Raw genomic sequence first — 18473 nt, 5'->3', positions numbered from 1 at the left:
TGGCAACATCATCTCTCACCTAGTCTACCAGATCACTATGTTACAACTTTACAACTTCACATTGGTATTCCTTTCTCCACTCTTCCCACCCCCAATCTATTCTCCTTGCAACAGCCAGTTATCTTTTTAAACCCTACATTTCCAACTTGCTTCCTGGCTTAAAACTCTTTACTAAAAGTTAACTTTTGTTCTTCAGATTTTGGCTTGAATGTGATTATTTTAGACTATATCTAAAGAAGACTTTGGCTGTTACTCTCTCTCATAGTACTGTATCTTCACACCACTTACCACAATTTGTAACTATCCATCCCCTTGTTTGTGTTTAAAGTCTAATTTTTTCTATCAGACTAATTCTTATTTGATGTATGCTTGACATCTGGCAAATTTAGGCACCAAGTGTGTGTTAAATAAAAAGACCAAAGAGCTCTTAAATTTTTGAAAAAATATTAACTTATTTATTTGGCTGTGCTGGTTGCGGCACACAGGATCTTCGTTGCAGCGAGTGGGATCTTTAGTTGTGGCATGTGAACTCTTAGTTGTGGCATGTGGGATCTAGTTCCCTGACCAGGGATCAAACCCAGGCCCCCATCATTGGGAGTGCAGAGTCTTCAACACTGGACCACCAGGGAAGTCCTTTAAATTCTTTTTAAATGAACCAACCATTAAGTAGACAACTATTTAACCATTCTCATACTAATAACATTCATTTTGTTTTAATTTTTTATAATTACAAACAATGCCCTTGTAAATATATTTGAATACATGTGCAGGTATTTGTTAGCCAGATTCTAAAAGTGGCATTTGGGAATAAAAGTTTTTTTTTTTTAATTAAGAATTTTTTGTCCCTCAAGTTGACAGATTTATATTCCCTTATGTCCCTAATTTGTTTCTGTCGTCTCTCACTAAATATTTTTTGAACTACATAAAGTATTTAAGTTTTAAAAATTATTCCCTATATTAAATTTTATTCTCCTTTCTGTAACTAGTACTGAAATTAATGTTTGAATTAATACAGTTTTAAATTTTTGAACACCATAGAGGAAGTACCAACTTGCAGGCTAAAATATTCATGGCATGATATTTTTAAATTTTTCTCTTTAATAAAAGCACATTACTAGTAAATGTAAGGACTAAATGAAGAGACTAATACATATTTAAATAATCTTATAATATTTGAGGTGATTATTTTTGTCAGCCCCATTCACTTTAAAAAAGACATCTTGAAGGCTTCCCTGGTGGCGCAGTGGTTGAGAGTCCGCCTGCCGATGCAGGGGACACGGGTTTGTGCCCCGGTCCGGGAAGATCCCACATGCCGCAGAGCGGCTGGGCCCGTGAGCCATGGCCGCTGAGCCTGCGCGTCCGGAGCCTGTGCTCCACAACGGGAGAGGCCACAACAGTGAGAGGCCCGCATACCACAAAAAAAAAAAAAAAAAAAAAAAAAAAAAAAAAATGACATCTTGAGACTTTTACTTACCATATGTATCGTATGGATCCACATTAGGACTAGGCATATTCCACCACTGGATAGTTGCATCAATACCACCACTAAAACACTGTTCTCCATTAGAACTAATAGCTAATGATAGAACAGGACCACTATTATAGGAAAAGAGGAAAGAAATTACTTACAAAGCCTAAGAAGAAACTCATATCTGTATCCCCCCAACCTCTCTCTAAATTTATGTGGTATCTAAAACTGTTTAGGTAAACATGTACATTTGAACAGTACTGATTATATTCTCACTAATACAATTATTAATCAAATGAAATATTGTTCAGTATGTCTTTCCTAACATAAAACAAACATTATGAGAAAATTATAAGGTTTTACAATTGATAAATAATAGTTAACAATAACTATGGTTGTTAATTAAGTCCTAATTCAATAAAACTTACATGTGGGCCCTAAATGTGTAGATAGGCTCTACATCTAAAGAGGCACTCCTAAAAGAAGGGGAAAAAAAGGGTTGGGGGGGGAGAAGATAAATAATGGTAAATCATTGGTTGATATACAAGGGTCATTAGGAAAGATCAAATGAGTACATAAAAGATATGGGACCATAAAGAATAATAATTATTTATAATTAGCAAATTTGGAAGGAAAAAGAATAGGCTAACATTAAAATACTTGCTTTTTGGCAGGAACTGTTTTTTGCAAGTTCCATAGTTTCAGAGTATGGTCCTCAGAGGCAGTAACCAGCACAGGTTCTACAGGATGAAAAGTTAATGCCCGTACTCCATCAAAATGGCTACGTAGTGTATACTTGGGATTCCATGTCTTTCGAAAGGCATCTTTATTGGCAGGCAACTAAAAAGAAAGAGTGCAATATTTAGTGGTAAAAGTAGTTAACTGATAGGCATGTGGAATTTTTGTTTGTTTTGGAGTGTTTAAAATATATATTCAAAACTGCTTTGCTAAAATAAAATGTCCAGCAGAAATTTAGTATACCTTAAAAACTTTATAACAAATCTTTATCATTTAATAAGAACTAAGAAGAATAATTTCATTAGCTTTCAAATACTTAGATCAAATGAGTCCCTTAATCTGTTTTACCTAATCATCAGGGTAAACCCAAAGTCCTATTAAACATCAAATGAGAACAAAAACAAAACAAAACAACTACCATGCTGCAATACTTCACATGAAAACAATAAAAATTATATAAATTACTACTAAAAATCCAAGGGTACAACATTAACAATACAGCTGTCATTTAGAAAATCAGCATGTGATATTTTTCAAGGCAGCAAGTTAAAGTACTTTCCAAAAGTCTGAACTAAAGACACTTTATTGATATTGATAAGAGGTTAATCTTTTTACCTTCATTTCTCCATCTGTAAAGACAGGCTGTGAAACCACTTCTAAAGTAGTCAAGTTTATTGGAATTTAGTTGCTTATATACTTTAAAAGTATTAATGAGAATAATCCAGCCCACCAAGGCTGATGTCTCTAAAAAAGCATGCTAACGTAAGTATAAAATGTAGAAAAAAGGACTTTGTTATGAAAGGAAAAAAATTAATTTGCTGAAAAGCTGCAAATTCACTAATACAAAATCTAAGCAAGTATAGTTAACTCTCGATTGAATGTTTATTGTCTATAAAAAATTTAACCCAAGACTAGTTTCACCTCTAACATTGTCCTTCCCACGTCCTCTCCATCCTCTCCCCATCCCTCAAATGAAGGACTAAATATTCAGGAAATGACAAACTAACTCTAACATTATCCTTTAAAAAAAAAGTTCAACAATAAAATGTGCTTTTTAAGAATTATCCTGAAGGCAAATAAGTGATTCGGGTTACCTATTTTTCTCTTAACAGCAAAATATGGCTTAATTTGAGTAGGTAATTGAGAGTTGACTACTCAGGTAGATATTTATCAACCAATATTTTAAGGTAATCAATCACCCCAAACTCCTAACTAATCCACCACAATACCTAAGAAATAATTTAAACACCACAAAGAAAGTAGTTATAAGAAAAAAACTACATGTCACTTCAAATAAACACAATGTCACACTTAAACTTATCTTTTCCATGCACCTTGACATTAATTCTGTTTTATAAGTGTTTCCAAAAAACAAGGAGCCTTCTATTAAATCATTAAAAAATTAAAAATAAAACTGCACTTACATCATAACTATAGTCTGCATCATTTGTTACCGTCAAGTCTGCAAGGTCTCCAAGGCCCAGTACACTTAACAAAACATCATCAGAACCCATAATAAATGACTTGCCTCCTCCAGATGGAAACGTTATTGGTTCAGCTATAAAGAACAAAACCGCTTCTTAAATGCTGAAAAATCATACAGTACAAGACAATATTGTGGGGGAAATGTAAGCACTTAACAGTTACAATATTCAGTAATATAATTAATTTTTTTCCCACTTCCCTCATTTCTTCCACTCAAAAAATCCTATTACTGTGTAGTAAAAAACAAGTGTTTATTTTGGAACTGAACATAATTTCCCACAAATCAAATGTGCACTAGATATATTATTTCAGGGTGGGAGGTGGGGCACAAAACCTTTGTCTATTTACATCACTTATCACTTTGGTCCAACTATAATTATAGTATTTTTAAAACATAATAGGTTGTTGCTAAGTCCTTTTGCTTTCTATCATATTTGCTTGAAAGTGCTAGGTATTCTAGTCCCTGGTAAAAATTAATATAAGTGTTCACATGTAAAGAGTTTCCAGTCTGCAATACAGTGTATCAGCTTACTGAAGTGAAGCCTTAAATTGCTCAGATTTCTTCAGTAACAGCAATGGTCTAGGAAAAGGGCAGTTCTACCATCACTGTCCGTTTTCTTTCCCCAAAAGGTTAATGTATGTGATCTTCAGAATGGCTTCCAGCTTTCAAACTTTGACTATGTTTTTTTATTTTAACTTCCCTTTTATTTACCATCATACTTCTAAAATAAAATAACGAATCTATACTGACTATGGATAGCACTTTAAACTTCTGGTACTTGGACCGATTAAAATCAAACACTGCCATAATTAGAATAACTACACTACTATAAATTTTGCTATTACAGTTATAGTATGAGCAATAATTCTCCGTATCATTTCAAACATGCTTTAAAAGCAAAATTTTAATCTTAAAATACAACGGGAAAGTACATAAATCATTGTAATACAAAACAACTCAACATATCAATACATATTTAAAATCCATGAGCAAATTAAAAAATTCAAGCTATTTATCAATTTTGAAAAATTCCTATAAAAGATGATGATATAAATTTAATACACTACAGGAAACATAACAGATGTCATAAAACTTGTCAGTCATCACTAATACTACTGAAAATATTCTGAGAAGATACAAGTCAACTTCTCCTAGATATATACTATGGCAAAAGTAAAATTCATCCTTTCTTAGAATATCGTATTATTTATTAAAGTAATCTGTAATATCAAAGTAAGCTATATAATTTGATTCAAATAGGGTCCTGAATGACATTTCTAAAATGAAGCTGTGTGTCAGCAACTGATATAGGGTAAATCAGAAAGAAAATACACATAGGGATAGTAGTATTTAATTAATTTTATAATGACTATACCTACTGAATCTAAATAATCTATAGCACTGATCCTTCCTATCACTATCTAGTATGCAGTTATTGGTAATACCAGAGCAGCTGAGAATTATAAAATCAATAGTTTAAAATTATGTTTAAGAACAATTATATAAAATTCATTAGGTATTACTTTCTCAAAGCATTTTTAGCCAGTACAAGGACATGTTTTTCTTTTAAGCTCAGAATTTGTTTCTAAGACAAGTTAGAACAAAATGCCACAATTCCTCCCACTCACAATTACACAAACACTCAATAACAGAACTTTTGATAAATGCCCAATAAAGTATTGGTAACTTTAACATGGTAACTAATTATTCTGCATTATTACATATTCTTTTTGCAGAGATATTTCTTATCAGTTAATGGCCAATTTAAGAGCATGTGAAGGGAAGTGTCTAAGCAATATTAGCTAGTTTTATTAGAGTTTTAGATTAATTGTATTAAATAAAAAGTATACCAATTTCTAATTAATCACATAACTACAGTTCTCTATCTCTATACACATATATCCATTTATATATAGCAAGCTATCCTGCTCACTCAGCATTTACTACATATACATCTCAGTGAAAAAAAATCTTTTAAGCTGTATTTCTCCTTTCCACAATCACCCATTACTGTGGCATATAGCAATCATAATAAATACTCAATTTATCTGCCCTTGTTTCTTTACAGAGGGAATTAATTTCTATTCTATAAATTCATTTTATTAATGTTAACATAATTACCTATAGCACATGATTACATAAGCATAAAAATGTTATTAGCAATTCAAAGAAAAATTATTAAAAGGAGCAGTTTTTAATGATATAAATTATGATACCTTTTATTAGACAGCCTAAAAGATTTCATCAAGCAATTTAAGAAAACTATTATCATATTAGCATTTCCCTTTACGGAAATCTTAGGGTCCATAAAACGAGGTCTTACAACAAGGTCCTTTGTGTACTTTTTAAATTAATCCTCCTTTTATATGGACACTAATGACCAAGGAAACCTGTAGCTCATATATCAAACTCTTCCTATCTCCTTCAATTTTATCAAATCTAAAGAACACAGCTCAGTAACTGATTCCATCCATGCCAGCGGCAACATGGTATACCTTAAGTCTTAACTAAAAATTGTCTGAAATGTTGTAACGTGTATAAGTTTCTCTCCTTGAAAACAGATATTTTTTTCTTTATACAATGAGGTATGACACGGCCTTCAATAGGAATGCATAAAGTTGGAGATGGCCACAGAAAATAAGAGATTATGAACTCTAATGTTCCCTTCTTAGCTCTAAGTCAAAGCTGAACTTGAATCTTTTTTAGTAACAAATTCTAATAATATTTACCCTTTAAAAAGTGTAATAAGGTTATGCTTATCTTCCCACCCCCTAGACCTTCCACTATTAATAGATCACTGAGTTACATCTTTTCTTTAAAAAGCACAATTAGACATAAACATACATACAAGTTCTAAATTGGTTTTTGTGTAGCATGAGTCTTGACTGTTTTTTGGTCATTGGTTTGAAACATTTAAAAGGGTCCCTAATTCCTGCTAATACGGCCTTGCCTTAAGCTGTAAAATCTGCAGTTTATGTACAGTGTTAACTACAAAAATTTTAGCAAGTTTTCCTATGCACTGTTTGGTAAACCATTACTAAATGCATAAAATGAAGAATAATGGAGCTGGTATATGCATTTTAGAAAATACTTCCTAAAGTAAAACAGGAAAATAGCTTAACAGTGGGAAAGAGATCTAGGAAAAATCAATAGACTTTTACTTTTCCTGTTGCTTTTCATGCTTTAATATGTTTTGTTTTGGTTTTATTATTTTAGTGATTTTCTTTATCCTTCCTCAAATATCCCTAGATTATGATGAGTGGTAAATGCATGCAGAGATGATTGACTGTAAAGGAAAAATGAAAAATTATTTAACTTTAAGGAAAATGTACTAGTAGAGAACCCTTAGAAGAGAATAAGATGTATTCAAAATTTTTTGACTGGGCTATCAAATTACCTTACAGAGCAAAAGGAGAAATATCAATGAAATTCAATCTATACCAAATTATTAGATAATGGACTATCCTTTATATATATGTATTATATATCACAATAAACCTTTGGTAAGAATTCAGTCTCATTACTTAGAATTATAACTATCTAGACCTAGATTTATCAATTACTCAAGTACATCTACATACCTTCAGCTAAAATCAATTATGGAAAAAAATGCCTAAATAGTATTTTCATTTCCTGTACATTTCTAATTTAGGGAAATTTTAGAAAATTCATTACAAGTAGTATATACCTGGCAACAGGTTAAAGAATAATGATGTTGCCTTATTCTAAAATGATTAAATCAGGCAACTGTTTTATATATATATACATACATATAGAGAGAGAGAAATAATACATGTAAAGTTCCAAGCGCAATCTCTGGCACTTAGTTGTCTCCTAATCAGTGACAGTTATTATTAGTTACTAAATGTAAGCAATATGACAAAATGACTAAATAGTTCTTTTCCATATGTACTATTTCAAGTCTACTATTTCTCTGCTACTAGATCTGTAAGCTAAAGTCACAGTTCAGAAAGGTACTTTGAAATGATATATGAAACAACTCCACCTAACATCAAAAGCAAACAAAAAAATTATAAAGGCACAGAAGCCAAAAATTTCAAAATCCCTTAGGACAATTACACCAAGAGCTTGCCCAACACCTTCTCTGAAGATCATATAAACTGATCATTTTAAAATAGCAGCAAGTTTATAATATTAAGGAGATGTGATTTGGAATTAATGTCTTCTGCAACGTAAATAAACATGACAGCTAAATTTTGTACCTTCCTCTGCTCTTGCACCTTCATGATCAGTTCTAGTAGAGGCTGACCTAGACTGATTTATGAATCCTGAAGGGATGAGGGGCAGCTCATCATCTCCCAGATCAGCTATCATGTCGTAGAGTTTTGTCCTGTCGACCCCTGTAAATTAATGTCAGCAGCAGAGGTTCATGTAACAGCTACCGCTTGACTTGCTAGCAGCCTTAAAAACCTACTTACTAACAAAATAGGCTATTTTTAAGAAGTTCCAGTTATAAAAATCTCCAATAATCAAAGATGTCTTCAATTTTCCATACCAACCCCCCAATAATTTAAATATTTAAGATATTCACTATTTCTGTGGAGATACATATATACATAAAATTGAGTCTTCTGTCACACAACCAAAGTTCTAAGCTCACAGACACAGAAGGTACCATTAAAACAAAAAATTTTGGTGTTTAAGTTACCATTTAACAGTGTAAAGAATAAAACATGAGTTTTTCCAACTTAATCCATTATTTTAAAACATTAACAAAGAAATTAGTACAAATGATTTTTATGAGGGTGCAACAAACAATTAACTTTCCCTGTGTTTATGTGGATATTTTCCTGCCATATTCACACAAATATGTCATTAACAAATCAACTCCAATTTTCCTCAAAATGTTTTTTCACTTTTCCCAAATTTGAAAAACCTGATTTACCCATGAGCTCTCTTAGTTCCTCATCATAGTATAAAAAGTCAACATTGTCATAGGCCATAAGTTTAAGGAGAGAATTTCAGCTGTTGCATGGGTAATTCAGGCCCAAATATGCAAAACTCAGTAGCATCTACAGTACTGTGGGATGTCTTTAAAACTGTGAAATTTAGAAATGACAGGAGAATCATTTCTCTTATGTATTTTGAAAGAAAATACTTTTAAGAATGTCAGAAAAAATAATTTGAAAAGACAAAAGAAAATGCTTTATAGTCAATATAAAGTGAAAACAATTAAAATAGGCAAATCCAAGGCCACACTTTATGACCTTATTTACTAATGTCAACATTAATGGACTAATTAGACTACATAATTATTAAATTTCACTATGGCTATGAGAATATTAGTAATTCTATAGGAACTATCATTCATTTATGTATCCCTAACAGAATGCCAGATAGTGAGATTATAAGGCTTAACAGAAATAGGTGGAATCTTATACATTTATTAACTCTATTTCACAGTAATCCCTAGCTTCTTAGAAATGCTTGAGCAACTCTACTGTATGCAAAATGTCAAGTAGTCTGAATTTCCTAAAGTAATTATAATGGAGAAAACTCAGTTATTATCTGAGGATTTTCCCCGACAATGAAGTGACTGTAAACAAATTCTCTAATAAATGAAAAACTGCCAACTGGAAGTCTAACCATCAGTGAAATTCAACATGAAAGAAGATGAATGTTATCCTTTCTCACAAAATAGCTCTCCTTTATAACTTTCCCACTTATGAGTACCAACATCATTGACTTGATTTCTGTTCTTAAAATTCTGCAACCACATCTTTTTTCTTTCTTTCTTTCTTTTTTTTTAATTTATATTTTTGGCTGTGTTGGGTCTTCATTGCTGCTCGTGGGCTTTCTCTAGTTGTGGCGAGCAGGGGCTTCTCTTCGTTGCAGTGTGCGAGCTTCTCATTGTGGTGGCTTCTCTTGATGCGGAGCATGGGCTCTAAGCAAGTGGGCTTCAGCAGTTGTGGCACGCGGGCTCAGTAATTGTGGCTCGCGGGCTCCATAGTGCAGGGAAGCCCTGCACCCATACCTTAAGAATTCCTTTTCAACTTATGAGGAGAGGGGGGAGATCTGTTTTTAAATAGAATCCTCCTTTAAAGTATTCTTCAGGGACTTCCCTGGTGGTACAGTGGTTAAGAATCCGCCTGCCGACACAGGGGACACAGGTTCGATCCCTGGTCCAGGAAGATCCCACATACTGCAGAGCAACTAAGCCTGCACGTCACAACTACTGAAGTCTGCGCACCCTAGAGCCCGCAAGCCACAACTACTGAGCCCACGCGTCGCAACTACTAAAACCCGTGCGCTCTAGAACCCGTGTGCCACAACTACTGAGCCTGTGTGCCTAGAGCCTGTGCTCCGCAGCAAGAGAAGCCACCGCAACGAGAAGCCCGTGCACTGCAACAAAGAGTAGCCCCTGCACTGCAACAAAGAGTAGCCCCTGCTCGCCACAACTAGAGAAAGCCCACGCACAGCAACGAAGACCCAATGCAGTCAAAAGTAAATTTAAAAAATTAAAAATAAATAAAACATATTATAAAAAAATATTTTTCAGATTAATCTCTTTCTTGCTATTGACTTTATTCTAGTCAAAGCTTGCATTCTTATGAATTACTGCAGAAGGTTCCTAATTGGTTTTCCTCTCTCCCAGCTCCATTTGTCTTTAATCAAATTTGAATACTACAGCTAGATTAGTTTTCCAAAATTATCACATTTATCATATCATTCCTTACTCTGAAACCACAAACAGCACTTCAGCACTCTTTGAATCAAAGCTAACTAAAATCTTGTACTTAACCCTATATGTGCTTCATATGCGCTGATCCTATTTTCCTAACCAATCTCATCTTTCAGTGCTCCACAATACAAATCTCCCTAATTTTCAAATCAGAGCAGTTTCCCTATAGTATCAATATTCACCAAGGTTCTTTCTACCATATTTTGTCATATCTGTCCTTACCTATCCCTTAGAAAGGTGAGAATACTTCCTGCACATACTTCCATCTCCTCTGTGAGCCTTTGTTGATCTTTCTCTGCTCACTCTTATCATACTTATGTATACCATAAATTTGACTTTATTAGATATTACTTATAAATAATTTCATCATATGATAGCTAAATATAATTAAGACAAGAAAAAGTTTTATCATTACAGGTAAGTCATATCTTCCTGAACACATGGACTGGGAAATATGGAAGAAAAGGAAAGCAGGAGACAACATGAAAGTTAATTCATGTTCAAACTGAGGATCCCAAATTATATAATTATTACTTTTTTTGGCTTGCATACTATAGCCAAACATTAGTTTCTGTTTGGCACAGTGGCAAGTTTAGGAAAGATAGGAATGTCCCTACTTTAATTCTAGTTTCTCAAAAACTGCTAAAAGATGAAAGCAGATTTCTTAACCAGATGTAACAGTCCTATCTAGCACCTACTTTGTAGAACATCTTTCAACTAACTACATTTAATGCTCTTTCATTCTCTTTCTAAATCTATCCTGTATTCTAAATACAGTAATTGTAATGAAATGCAATTTCAAATAAAAAATTTGAAGTCTGACTATCAATAATGAGAAAATTGTAATCATATTAGTGTAATAGAATGCTATACATAATATTATAAAAATATTCAAGGGTATAATTGAAGACTCATTAGGTATTAATTAAACAAAAGTTGATTCTCAATTATTACTCTAATCTATAGAAGAAATACTCTTTCTAATTGTAACACCAAGAAAAACTGTCCTTTTACCACTATGAATAATAAAACAACCCATCTATCTCTTAACCACGACCATCAAGTCTATACAAATGCACAATCAAAAACAAAAAAAGCACAATCATCTAAACAGATTCTAGGAAAACGAAAAACAGTATGCCATGTGTAAGCCAAACTATGGACTGACAACTGCTGTTAGTGTTTTTATTTTTATTTTTTATTTTGTGTGTGTTAGTGTTTTTAAATTCACTCACAAACATACACACTCATGACATGAAATCTATCTTTCCATGACTCTATTAAGTAAAACAGTAATTTTTTTTTTTTTTTTTTTACTGAATCTACTGTTTTCCCTTTCTCAATCTACTGTTCTCCCTTTGTTAATCAGCCTTATATTCTGAAGTGAAACCAAATGTTTAGCAGGCAATCTGGAAAAGATAAGTTTATTTTTAGAATAAGGTTTAGTTACGTCATGTTTGCTTGACCTGTTGTATTTTCTATCATCTTAATTAAAAGAAAGCTTTGACATGACAAATGTCATCTTAAAAAAAATGACATCATAATATTAAGGAAAAAATAGTTTAGCTGCAAAGTGATTCTGCAGTTTAAAAATGTGTCCTGACTGAAAGAGCATCAAAATACTTTCTCCCCCTTGTCAAAATACCTAAATTATTTTCTTGGGGGAGAAAAAAAAGAGAAAGAAACCTGAGTTGAAGAGTGGTCTGTTTTAGAAGTGTGAAATTGAAGCCAGAAATATAAAACAACTGCGTTTCTTAGCTGAAAATAATATCCCTTATCTATGAAACAACTGTTTGTCTTTGATTTGATGCAAGAGAATAGTGAACAGTTTTATGGACTCTCTCCAAAAGAGAAGGAGGTTAATCATCACAGTCATTTTATAGTATGTGCCAAGGTGCTTTTATAGGCTTACTGAAAGTTATTGCTACAAAATAATAATTTCACCTTAAATGTTCTAAAATGCCTAATATATAGATGATTGGACTTAAGTCACAATTTACAAGAATATTATATTCCCTCTTGACAGTCTGTCATCCTGAATCTGGAATAGCAAACGACAAATACTAATATGAAACTTTTTTAAAAAAAGGAAAACTAGAAAATGATCCAGGGATGCTCATTTATATGTGAATCTTTGAAACACAAATCTTTTGAAGAAAGGACACGAAATAATCTAATCTTCTTTATAAGCCTCAATTTTATAAGTATAAAACAGCATAGCAATAACAATAAGCAAGAATAAGACTATCTATTAAAGGAAAACATATTACAATCCACAATTTAAACTTTCCATGTTGAAAAACCAAAACAAATACCAAAGTCTTAAAAGATTTTTACCCTCCTCCTTCATATTCTAAATACAGGTTCTAAATTTCAGATGCTTTACCCTTACTTCAGTTGCTATACACAGTGTGATTTTTGTTATTGATTTACATGTTTTTACTGAGACATAAAATACTGCAAAAAAGGAGACCATAGAAAGCTAGAAAAATCCTATCAAACCAAGATTTTGACAAAAGATTAATTCAGAACCCCCCCTCACTCCCTTTCCCAATTACAGAAAGCTTAGAAATTATTTAAAGATTACAGAAAACAGAGTTTTAGATTAGATAATAGCATTATATCACTTAATTCCCTGATTTTCATCATTGTACTGTGGTCATATAGGAGAATGTGTTTGTGCTCAAGTAACATGCGCTAAGGTATCTAAGGAGCAACATGTCTACTACTTACTCAGTTTTCTGAACTGTTCAAAATAATAAAGGTACATATTTAAAGAGAGAAGGGATAAAGCAAATGTCGAAAATGTTAACATTTAAAGAAACTGTGAAAGTGCACGGAATTCTTTACCCTATTCTTGCAACTTTTCCTTAAGCCTGAAGTTATGTCAAAATAAAAAGTTACAAGGAAAAGGAAGCTTAACCCTTCTGAAGCTTAAGACCAAAATAACTGTATCAAGTCTCTTTAGTTTCATGGTGTTGACTCTTAGAAATACTAATAGAAAAAGTAAGAAAAAGAAAAAGAAAATTAATACTGAATTGTATCTACAGTCCAAGGCAAGGATGTCACTTTTATTTTCTTTTGCCTTAGGTGGGAAAAAAGAAGGGTGAAATGGAGTGAACAAACTGGAAGATAGATAAACATTAGCTTCCTGCCTCTTGATTTTAGAAGTCTTTCCATTTTTAATAGTCAAATCATGGTTGAGTCTTTACAAAGTTAAACAGTTGGCATTCTCACCACTTTTTTTCCCATTAAAAAAAAAAGGCATTTAGATTGGATTATATCTGATTTCATACGGTAAAGTTAGCAAATAATTTTCTTCCCTTTAAGAAGCTGGAAAAAACTCTGTAGAAACTTAGTGCTATGATCCAACAGGTGTGATTCATTCACATTTTGGAATAAAGAAAAAAAAGAAAAGGCTGAAGTTTATGAATTATTCTAACTTATACAAAGCCACATCTGCAAAAATATCAGAAGAAAACCCAACAAAAATAGATAATAAGAATGCTAAGGAAATTCATGAATTATCTTTTCATGTAAAATTGTATCTTAGCATTAACATGATGTTCTACCTGGATTAAGACCTAAGTTTATTATCCATCAATTAAAAAAAAATTTATTTCCATGGCAGGGATTCAGAACCAACATTTTCAAGGTGAACTCTATATTAAAGAGCAAAAAGTTTTTATTTAACTAATTCACAAAGGAAGTATAAAGAGAAACATTAATTTATTATTTCCTAATTATTCACTCCTGAGACAGTGTTGGAAACCTCATCTTTATATCTACATACATGGGTAAACTTAAAAGCACTGGTGTTTATAAAAACAGTAAAAATGAGAAACAATCTGAAGGATTAACTAATGGAGGCTAGGTTAAATTCACAAAATGCAATACTATATAACCACTAAAATTATATTTAGATGACTATGAAAATTACGAAAAAACGAGTTAAAAACAATATGATATTCTTGTCGGAAATTGTTAAAGGAGGTTTATGTATAAAGACATTTAGAAAAAGTTGGAAGAATATATGCCAAATATTAATATCTGAGTTGTAGGACTGAAGGTGATTTTTACTTCTTTGTGTCTCTACATACTACTTGTATTGTTTGAATCATAAGCATGTTCTATTTTTATGGCTATATAAAGTTAGTTTTTTTTTTTTTTTTGAGAAAACAGATACAAAATCAAAATTAAAGGGGACTGGTTGAATAACACAGTACACATTTTGGTAATAAAATCGTATTGAGACATGAGAACCTCAGGGCATGGCCGTGAGGTCTCCAGATCCTGATTTAATCACAGTAGTTCCCTTTCACCCATTTCACATATTAGGTTCTGCAATATTCTGCTTGACAACAGGGTAGCTTGGTATAAAGAAACTGGAAAACGTTATACAGTGGAATATTTATTGACATGAAATGGTATAACTGTTAGCTAAGTAGGCAAATAACAAAACTGCATATTATGATCCTACTAAAGAAAATTAATTAAATTAAAATTTTATGGGGATTTTAGACTTTAGTTTCAGTTCATCTGTTTCTAATAGTTCTTAATTAAACAGGTATTTTTTTCAATAAAAAACATTTTTTGGAAAAATGTAAAACCTACAACTAAAAAACCTTAAGTTGACTTATATCTTCTTTCTAAACCTCAAAAAGGTACAGGCATATCTTGCATATATTGAGGGTTCAGTTCCAGACCACTGCAATAAAGCAAATATCACAATAAAGCGAGTCACATGAATTTTCTGGTTTCCTGGTGCATATAAAAGTTATGTGTACACTATACTGTACTGTATTAAGTGTGCACAGAATTATGTCTCTAAAAAATGTACATACTTTAATTTAAAATACTCTTGCTAAAAAAAAATACAGGGTTGCCACAAATCTTCAATTTGTTAAAAAGAAAAAAAATGTGTATAGATCTAAACACATTCTATCAGGGAAAAAATGGGGTATCTATATTTTAAATTAAAAGCAATACTACCTAGCATTTTCTAAAGAAATCTTCAGCAGGTAAGTCAGTTTATGAATAACATACAGAAAATAAGTAATCTAATATTCAAATAAACTATTTCTTAAAAAAAAAAAGATCTAAACCCTAAAATTCTAATGTCATTGTATCTATATTAAAATGGCCAATCATGCAAAAGTACTTTTGTACTCAACATGCATTAATTATATAGGTAAGTGATGTTAGAGCTGAACACAGTCCCCGCCCAGCATTAAACATTTTTAAATATGGTAAGCAGTTCAACATAAAATATGAAACTTCTTAGAGAACAGTTTATCTTTTTATTCACATGCAATAACATAAATAAGCATAAGGTTATAAGAGCGCACAACACGTAAAATCCCCCAAATTCCTTATTTACCTCCACAATAAATTAAACCATTCAAAAACTGCTTCACTGAAGAAAACTTACACCCTTTTCCACTGCAACTGCCATCTCATAAATTAATATATTTGTCACCAAAGAAAGGAATATGAAAGAATGCCTACATGGTTTTTGCCATTGAAGTCTACTGTTTTCTCCTACACACAGTCAAAAAATTTAGACTGGCAGGATTCAATGGCCAGTTCAAAATAAAGTTTCCCAAAACTAAACTTCAGTTTCTCCATTTAATACTCATAGGTCTGAAGATGATTTTCATGCGACTGTTCTTAAGCTTGATTCACAAAATGGAAATGAATTACTTCTTTGAGATGTGCTGTAGCTAAATTTATACTTTTATAATACATTCATTGGTTAGGATATTAACAGTGAAAAATACACTGAGGTACCCAAAGACACTCAGCCATTGACCAAACAAACCCTACTGCCACCACTACCCTCTCCTCTGGCCTTACTCCATCAGAGTAGCCAAGAAAATACTACCTAGGAGAGCTTTTTTTTTTTGCTACTGTTGTTGTTTGTGGTTGGATTAAGGCTAGAAAGCACAAACTATGGAAAGGGCTTTCCTATTCACTGTATTTTGGAATTCTGAAACTAAGAAATGTAACCTGGACATGAGCTGGTTATAGCAGTAATACCCTATGTATCAACATAGAAATTTATACTTTCTTCCTTTTGAACAGATTTCTATTATTTTTCATCACAAGGCCAATATTCCTTACAGTTTGGTAAACTTTTTAAAGCTTAAAATACAGACAAAAACCCTGAAATTCTTCCTTCATCCTTATCCACATATTTAAAATGATTTCCCACTTGATCAATAACATAACCTAAATTACATTCAAATAAATTTCAATTATACAACAGACAAAGTTTAAAGTTAGTTGCCCCCTTTATAAAACAAAAAGAAGTAGACAAAAAAATCAGAACTGAAGAATTTTTTTTTCTCAAAGATTGGTATACAAAAATTATAATAGAATCTGCACTTACTCTTTACCCCTTTCTTCCCCTTTCGTTCCTTCTTGTACTGTTCCTTCAGTTTACTTATTAGTCCCTGGTCTACATCCCAAACCTCAGTAGTTGGGGAGAGGTCATCTTTATCTACATGCAGCATATTATTAAAAGAAAAAAAATCAGCAGTTGGCAATGCAAGCTGTTGGCAGTAAACTGTTATAGCTTTATATAATCATAATAAAAATGTACTAATAGCATATATTCAAAGTACTTTAAAGGTGCAGTCTCAGTTTTGGTATTCACAACTCAAACTCTAAAAGCTAATCTAGTAAGTTTCTAAACATTTAATACCACTAACAAAAGTTAAATGGTGCTTCATTTCTATGAATCACAAATTTGAAGGTTATTATTCTTTCAATAACTGATATTCTTACAATGGACTGACATTAGAAATCTAATGTTATACAAAAATAGATCACTGCATCTTTATAAAAATGTTAATAAAAAATTATTCAGCCAGCATCATAAAAGCAAATGAATGAATTACATGCGAACTACTCATAAAAGTGCAAGCTAGAAAGGTCAGTGCCATTTTATTGATGAAAATATTCATGCACCTTCTGTCACATTGATTCTGCATGCACAAAATAACTGTACTAATGGAGAGGCATTCTAGTCCAATATAATACATACATATATTCCAAACTACAATGTTTCGAATAATCCATACAAAGCATTCAGAGAATCCCACCTCTGCCCCCACCCCACCCAAACAGTTCAACATCTCATTACCTTCTTCCATTGGTCTACAACTAAGATTAGCAAAAAAAAAACAAAAAAACAAAACTCAAATTCCACTGAAGAACTTTTTAAGAGTTGATACTTTTAGGGTAAGATAAAAGCAGTGAAAAGTATGGAGAAGTGAAAACATACATTGCTGTAAATCTGCTAAGGATGATACTTTAGCTATTTTAGCTGAATAAACAAATCCGTATTTGTTTTAAGTAAATACTTGTGCCTAGAATAAATTTACCCTATAGTAAACTAAAGGAAAAACAGCATTAAAAAGAAGCAGAATAAAAATATGTCTATTTGAATTATTTTAGGCATTAAAGGCTTTTCCATCCTTTAAGTTTTAAACTTACTGTTTAAGTTGAAAGCTGTTATTAGGAAGTTTAACATTTTGTTAAAGAACAACTAAGAGCTTATTTAACCCTGTTATTAAATAAAAATTATACCATAACACATAGGCTAAGTCAATCAAGAAGACTGACATAAGAGGAAGATTTTAGAGAAAACATACTTTAAAAATTTTTGTTAACTCATTATATTCTGGCTTACAAGCCTTATAAACTCCCTAGGACTCACTGATTGCATCTATACAGTGGACATAAAAAAAGCCTTTTTTCCTTATAGATAGTTGTATGTAAGTAAACATAAAAAATTCTCATATTTAAATGGTACACAGGGAAATTCCCTGGCAGTCCATTGGTTAGGATTTGGTGCTTTCACTGCCAGGGCCCGGGTTCAATCCCTGGTTGAAGAACCACGATCCCGCAAGCCAAAGGTACACAGAAATTCAATTTACTGTACCTTGAGCTTTTCCTACTATAATTGTCATCACTTTCTCCCTTATGGTACTATGATCTTAGGTAGTCAGTATGTAAAAAGCTAAATCCACAAATTTGCTAACTCGAATTACCTGAAACTAGGTTGTTCAAGC

At 32.2% G+C, this 18473-nt stretch overlaps 1 protein-coding gene across 3 annotated transcripts in view; it reads right to left on the bottom strand.

Moving 5' to 3' along the window:
* STRN3 (striatin 3) overlaps positions 1-18473 on the bottom strand; it is a 114282-nt gene that overhangs the window by 14468 nt on the left and 81341 nt on the right. For 2 of the 3 annotated variants that reach the window (XM_065900586.1, XM_065900605.1), the window contains 6 exons: positions 16787-16897; positions 7916-8053; positions 3631-3764; positions 2133-2308; positions 1897-1944; positions 1475-1596 (listed from right to left, as the gene is read on the bottom strand). In XM_065900586.1, the coding sequence (XP_065756658.1) occupies positions 1475-1596; positions 1897-1944; positions 2133-2308; positions 3631-3764; positions 7916-8053; positions 16787-16897 (729 nt within the window). The remainder of the gene's footprint in view (positions 1-1474; positions 1597-1896; positions 1945-2132; positions 2309-3630; positions 3765-7915; positions 8054-16786; positions 16898-18473) is intronic. The other variant, XM_065900595.1, reaches the window with a different exon arrangement.

This window comes from Phocoena phocoena, chromosome 2 (genome assembly GCF_963924675.1).
Source record: "Phocoena phocoena chromosome 2, mPhoPho1.1, whole genome shotgun sequence".
In the NCBI taxonomy this organism is placed as follows: Eukaryota; Metazoa; Chordata; class Mammalia; order Artiodactyla; family Phocoenidae; genus Phocoena; species Phocoena phocoena.
The sequence above is the reverse complement of the archived record's forward strand: the minus strand, read 5'-3'. Positions and strand labels throughout refer to the sequence as shown.